The 6977-nt window shown below is 40.2% G+C and overlaps 1 protein-coding gene across 1 annotated transcript; it reads right to left on the bottom strand.

Annotated features, from left to right (window-relative positions):
- On the bottom strand, positions 1 to 626 carry LOC6652948. Its single transcript, XM_002075311.4, has 2 exons — positions 526 to 626; positions 1 to 456 (listed from the first exon to the last, which is right to left on the bottom strand). The coding sequence occupies exon 2, from the start codon at positions 384 to 386 to the stop codon at positions 87 to 89; it is 300 nt and encodes a 99-aa protein (XP_002075347.1). The 5' UTR covers positions 387 to 456; positions 526 to 626; the 3' UTR covers positions 1 to 86.
- Positions 627 to 6977: the final 6351 nt, after the last annotated feature.

Genomic DNA, 6977 nt, shown 5'->3' with positions numbered 1-6977 from the left:
TTTGGTTTTTGTTGGTGCCCCCGACGAATCAGATATTTTATTCCCAAACATTTTGATGTCTTTTTTATAACTTTGAATTTTGTTTTTCAATTTTTCCTCTTTGGAGCTAGCCAAGATGTAAGCATGGCCAGCTGTTTGGCACGAACGGAATAAACATCGAGCTGACGCCTCAGTATGCCATAAGCGACGCCATCCCGCAAATTGATGCGCACTTGCCTCTGAAATTCCGGATCGATGCGGCGATAGTTTACGGCTAATGCCGACACAATCTCCGCATCACTCATGGGACGCTGCGACTCTCTTAGCACAAGCAAAATGTTGCGAAAGAGATTAGGGACGAGTCGCCGCTGACGAGGCAAGGCACGTGGATTGTAGCTGACCGGCATGGCTTAGTTTTCGTTTCAGTTTCTCTCAGTCAGTGTCGTTCTATTATTATCTCTGGCATCTCGATGGCAACTGGAAATTATGAAAACATTGGCAAGTTGATATCGTAACTAACATCCCCTAGATTGATAGTTGTCTTACATGTCTTTTGTTTATTGATTTTTTGGGAATGGATGCATTTGAATTTTCGATGAACAATATTCCAAATGTGTGTGTGTGTGTGACAGTTTGAGCAAAGCCCTCTTCCTGCTTCTCATGGCCAATTAATCAGGAGACAACTTTGCTGCAGGTTTTGAACTTGAATAACCTCGAGGCATAAAAACGAAACGGAACGACGAGCACAAAGGAATGGAAACGACACGAACGGAAAGGAAAGGAAAGGACGCCGCAGCATCAAGTGACATTTGAGCGAAAGACAAAAAGTCATTATCACGGCGACGCAATGCCGGGACGTACATATGTATGAATGAATGTATATACTTACTACTACTTCGTGGTTGTTGGTTGGCGCTAAGTATTCGTATCATGCACCGCATATGGAGCACGTGGTCGCCTCCATACTGTTCTCCCTGTCGCCCCGTCACTTCGTCGCCCTGACGCCCTGTGTCGGCGCTGTCGTCGTTGTCGCCATTGCCATATTTTTTCGCCTTTTCCGGCATTTTGTTTACGATTTTCATTTTTTCTTGCTTCGCGCGGATTTCCTTTGAGATGCCAGTTGGCAGACACTGTAGTCAGCCGACAGCCGGCAGCAGGCATTTTTCCCTGAACGATTTTCACTTCGTTCCTTTTGTTTTCTGCTCTTGTTCCTGTTTCTGTGTACCCGTTGCCGGGGTCGTTCTATACCGCCAAGTGCAATTGTCATAAAGTGTCATTGGCTGCTGACGTTGGCTCCTGGGCCCCCCTCCACCCAACCACCCATATACTCTATATTATACTCCCTATGTCCTTTGTGTATACATAGTTCAGTTGCCTTCCATTCAGCACTGCTTCGCGCTCTGCTCTGTTCTGTTCTATTCTGTTTTGCTCTGTTTTGTTGGTGCGGTGAATCAACTTAAATGAGTATCCGCTTTTTGTAACTTATAAGTGGGTTGCAGTCACCTTCGGGCTGCCTAGAGCTTAAGCCGAGAGCCCGAAGGCAATTGGCTTTGTTTCTTCACTTGGATGTCAGGGCTAAGTTATGCTCTTGCACTTGGGCAATGTGCGGGCTATGAGGCGAATAAAGGATTCTTTTTTCTTTCTTTCTTATTCTTTGCCACACATCCATGCATGAAATGCATGTCGAAAGCGATTAGATTAAGACTAAACCCAGCTTAATGTGCCATAAGAATGTTGCCAAACCAGCTCCAATGTCATGCCCCAAGATTTTCTCTTACAAGTACACAAAGAAAAGTCTTTACAAGACCAAGGAAACTTACAAGTATATTCCAACAGTTGAATACTTTTTTATAAGAGTGCAAGAAAACTTAAATCAATGACAAATTCACTGCTCTAAGTTGTTTAAAGAGTTACTCATTTCTAAATTCAAATGTAAGACAACCGTAAAAAAAATTATTATTAGTCATTTCAAAAGAAAAACACAAAATTTCAATTCAAAACAATATGTATATCAATCAGGACTTTTCTGCTTTCCGATTTCGAATGATTTTGCCGCAATCGGATTCGATAAATGTTCTCGCTTTCGATTCCGAGCCAAATTATTTGGTTTCAATTCGTTTGCCTTTAAGTCAGTCGTAGAGATGGCAAACTATCGATAGCGGTCCCGTTCCTTATTCTCGATAGTTCAAGGAGCAAAATTTGATGGCATCGATACTAAAGCTGACAAAAAACAAAAATTCAAATAATTTAACCATGTCTGTTTTTATAATTTAAGGCAAACAAAATATTTATTGATCAACATTTTATTCATTCGTTGAATTATTATATCAAAGAAAATAAACAGAACTTTAACTTTAATGGTACGCTAAAATCTAACAAACTTACATAGTTTCTTAAAAACTCCAAACAATTCTTTATTTTAATTAATTGGGATAAAACTGATTTATGCTTATTTTGTACCCGAATTTCTGCCTCGAGTTAATGATGGTGGTAAATGTGGCTACAGTATTCAAAACGACCATAACTATTGATAGTCGAAAAAAAAACTATCGATGGTGCCACAAAACAGCATAAATTCGATAACTCGATAATGACATCGATAGTTTGCCACCTTTAGTCAGTAGAACAAAGAATAACGGCTCTTAAATATTTAAAATATTTCTGTATTTCAGAACAATTCTAAGTATAAGGATAGTTTCGTTCTAACCATTAATTTAGAAGAATTATTCCTAGCAGTCAGCCAATAAATTGAATGCGAAAAGGTTATGACAGCAGTCAAATGGTTGCAGAATTGAAATCGAAATCGACTTGGAAAGGAGAACAGGTCCTTAGATAAAAGCACTTGCAATTAAGTGACTGATATATGTTGCACAATATTTGGACATCGTCTTTGATCTTGGTCTTGAAAAAGAGATGCCGCATCATATTCAGATTAAATTTGCAACGAAATGTCACTGGTTCGGTTATAATCGTTGCCAATAGGCTCACAACTGTGTCTTCTCTGGGAAAAGTGAACTCTGGCATAAAGCGGAGAAAAACAAGCAACGAAAGCAAGTTATTTATGCACCTGTACAGAACGTTTTTGGTTTTGCCTTTAAGCGGCTTAAAAACTGCAAACTACTCCCGCTTCGCCTAAACGAATTATGCTGCATAGCCAGCAGGCATCCTGCTGCAATATGGCAACCGGCCAGCCATCCAGTCAGCCAGCCAGCCAGCCAGCCATCCAGCCAGCGACATACCGACACGAAACGAGAATTTGTGGATGTAGGGGAGATCTAGCCGAGTGGGTCGACTGGCATGTAACCAAAACAAAGATGCTCAGCCGCCAGGACCCCCAGTTATGTATGTAGGAAAGTGACAGCAGCAGCACTACTAGGCTGCAGCAATGTCACTTCCAGTCGAATATGTGTGAAGTATCATCGCAACGGGGTCGACGAGCTACCAAAAATAAAACTCAAAAGACCCCCAAAAAAAAAGTAAAAACCTAAAAGCAAAAAAGAAATATGACAACAAGAACAAAAAATGATGGCATACCTGCGGGCGCTAAGGGCCAAACGTATGATATGCCCGTGTTTGTGTGTGTTTTAGGTAGGTAAAAACTGTACGAATTGAATATTTTAGCCAGCATAAGGGACAATTGAAACAATTATAAGCGGAAGCAGCGGCAGGAATGGCAAGAGGAACAACAACGGCAACATACACATAAATGCCAGCACCAGGAATGATAAATGCTCTGTAACTCGACTCGGGGGACTGGCGGATGGCGAAAGACTATGACTTAGACGACTAAAGCGACTACAACGACGACACAGACGGCGACATTGAGCAATTGCCATGCATAAATTTCTAACACACACACACACACACACACACACACACAAAGAGAGAGAGAGAGAGAGAGAAAGTCCGAGAGACAGAATGTGTGTAAGAGAAGAAGTTTCTGGCAAGCGAAAAAACCACCTGTCAGTATGAATAAAAACATAAACAAGCAGCCCGCAAATCAAAACAATCCCAAGAAACAAACGGCAATGGCCGAAAACCGTTGGCAACATGTTTCCGAAACTCATAACTTGCATCTGTAAGTTGAAGCATGCGCAGTGACTTTGACTAGTCACATTGTTGCCACCAATATCGAAATGTTGCTCATCTTTTCGGCATATTCAGTGCACAGAGGTTGCACTTGCGTAGGACCTTCTAAGCGTTCGAAAGTGTTAAATGAAAGTGTTGCGAAAAACATTCCTAATTAGCAATTTCAAATGAGATTGAGAGATTTCATATTTTTTGAAACAAAAAGGGAAAAGACTTAATTCGAATTGGAAACATCGAATGTGCAGTTAATTGCGAATTGAATAAGTAATTTCCATTTTGTTGTTGCTATGAATTTGGTTGTTCTATGGTAACAACCTCTGACGAATTAAGACTATCACATATGTACGTATCGATCACAGTAGAACCGTAGATAGGAAAATGAGGCACAGGCGCTGCAACATAATATTTGGCAATTCTCTAAACTTATTCAGGCTAAAATTGCCTAACAATTGTTGTAAACGTACAACATTATCGCTCTTCTCTCTGAAATAGTGTTGTTAAACAACATCAAAGTAGAAGAAGGGAAAATCGTTCATCTGTCAGTCTTTTAAGACTTTATTCAAGAAAGGTACAGAATGCTTTATTAGATACGGTAAGTGTTCTCGCCGCCCTTTAAGACGAAAGTATTCACAAGAATCTACCAAATTTATAAAGCGTCCACATCATTTCCCAAATTAGTCCCTGAATATTAAGTTGACACTTATTGTCAGCCAAGTCAAATGAAAGGGAATCTGCAGAATTTTATCTATCATTTTTTTTTTTTTGAGTATTTAGAATGAGAGTATAAGAAACTCTTGAAGCAAACCGCATACATAAATTACAAGCCGCTTCATTTAAAAAAACATTAATCAGTTGAGGACGGGAGAACAGAAAACAAAAAAAAAACAAAACACGAAATTTCCTCTTCCGACACAAATTAGCCAATTTAATGCATGAGGCTTAGAGGAAAGTAAGAAAAAAGACCAAAAATCACATCATCGTCGTCAATAAACTTCATTGGCATGTCATCAATCTCAATTTGGGCTAGGCCTACGCACAGAAGCTGCTGCTGTTGCTTCAGGAGCTGCAGAAGCTGAGCAGAATGCAGTGCGAGGACCTTCAGGCAAGATGACGACACTAAAAATGACACACATTTTACGAGTGGTGGTGGTGGTGGCGGTGGTGGTGGCGGTGGCGGTGGCGGTGGGTGTAGGTGGGGGCAATTTGCTTCAATTTTAATGAAAATCAATATATTTATATATGCCAACCAGATGACGCCAATGTTGAAGACAGACTTCAAGATCCATTCTGTACTGGCTGGACTTAAGGCACTTTTCCTTTTTTTTTTTTTGTTCTTCTTTATTTTTTATTTCAATTTCCGCCCACAACAAAGACAAATTTATGCCACATTAACAGCTAAAAGCTTTCAAAATGCGTTTCAAGTAAGCCAGAGGGGATGAGCATGAAGATGAAATGGACTGAGAGTGCGAGTTCGGGTGCGGGTGCGAGCGAGACAACAAATTCTTATGGAGTATAAGCAATTTTTGGCACAACATCCCAAAAAGAGCCTCCAACCCTCGATAAAAACAAAAGCAAGCAAGTAAAACTTGCCCCATTTTTTGTTTTGTTTTTCGTTTTGTTTTTGTTTTTTTTTTTGGTGCGACAAATTTCAGTTAGCTGCTCCATCCGTTGTTGCTGTCCTCGGCGTCCCCCTCGACATCTTTCGAGGCAGTCAGTCAGATAGACAGCGGCAGCTTGTAACGTCAAAAGTGCAGCTCAAAACTTCAAAACGAGCAACGTTGCCATTGCCGTTGCCGTCGTCCTCATCATCATCATCATCGTCAGAAAATTTGTTCGTTGACTATGTTCCTTGCATGCGCTAAAATTAAGATTTATGAAGGCTGTAAAAAACAACAGCGACAGCAGCAAACAACAACCAAAAACTGAGTGCTGGATGGTGGGCGGACGGAGGGTCGGAAGGACGGCTGGATGGGTGGATGGGTGGTGGACTGTGGGTGGTTGAACATTTTTGGGTGCAGGATAAGTAACATGGCTATGAATGCGCCAGAAAAATTTAACGCCCAAATGATTACAAATGAGACGAGCTGAGTAAAGTTATTCCACTCAGTTTCAGTTTCAGTTTCCAAATTGTGTCATTTGCAAATTCTGTTTGTGTGAAGAAAACGAAAGGCGGATGACATCATCGTGTTGGCAATGGATACGCAAAGACAATACTTTATTTTAGTTTAGTTAAATTTAGAGTTCTCCATGTAGTTTTATGCTTAGAGTATTACCTAATTTAACATTTCACAGATCTAATCTATAACTAACGGTCTAATCTATCATATCTTTTCTTATGGGCAAGGTCAATGGGGAAGTACTTATTAATTTCCACTGCACTCTTCGAATGACTTTAATATTTCTCCAGGTGGCTTCAAACATCGAGTTCTGTGGAATGACTGCCATTAAAGGTAATTGTTTATTCGAGCATTGTTTCGTTAAATGAAATGCATTCAAAAGTGAGTTTCTCTTGTCGTTTTGCTCTTCTTGTTAAGTCAATAATCCATGAACCCAGAGAAAATGCTTAGCTTATTCTTAACTTTTCGATTCACTAAGCCACTCATTGGGTTGTCTCTGTGTCTGCATCTGCGTGTGTGTGTGTGTGTGTGTGTGTGTGTGTGCATGTGTGTCGGTGTATAATATTATGCCATTCAATTAACACTTTTAAAGTGCAAGTCGATTATGCTGTCAACAGTTGCGGTCGGCCGCACAAGCAACATATAAACATCATACCGTCTCAATACCGCCAATCCACTCAATCAGCATAAATGCAAAAAAAATATATACGCAAATATAAATTCATACATACATATACATATGCATCTGTATATACTTCTCGGTACTTATTTTCAGAATTTCCCCTTGCTCGC

The sequence above is a fragment of the Drosophila willistoni genome (genome assembly GCF_018902025.1).
Source record: "Drosophila willistoni isolate 14030-0811.24 chromosome XL unlocalized genomic scaffold, UCI_dwil_1.1 Seg142, whole genome shotgun sequence".
NCBI lineage: Eukaryota > Metazoa > Arthropoda > Insecta > Diptera > Drosophilidae > Drosophila > Drosophila willistoni.
This window is presented reverse-complemented; position numbering and strand designations above follow the sequence as displayed.

Bases quoted from the DNA above. Each gene is read 5' to 3' on its own strand.
- LOC6652948 (XM_002075311.4), bottom strand. From the start codon at position 386: ATGCCGGTCAGCTACAATCCACGTGCCTTGCCTCGTCAGCGGCGACTC.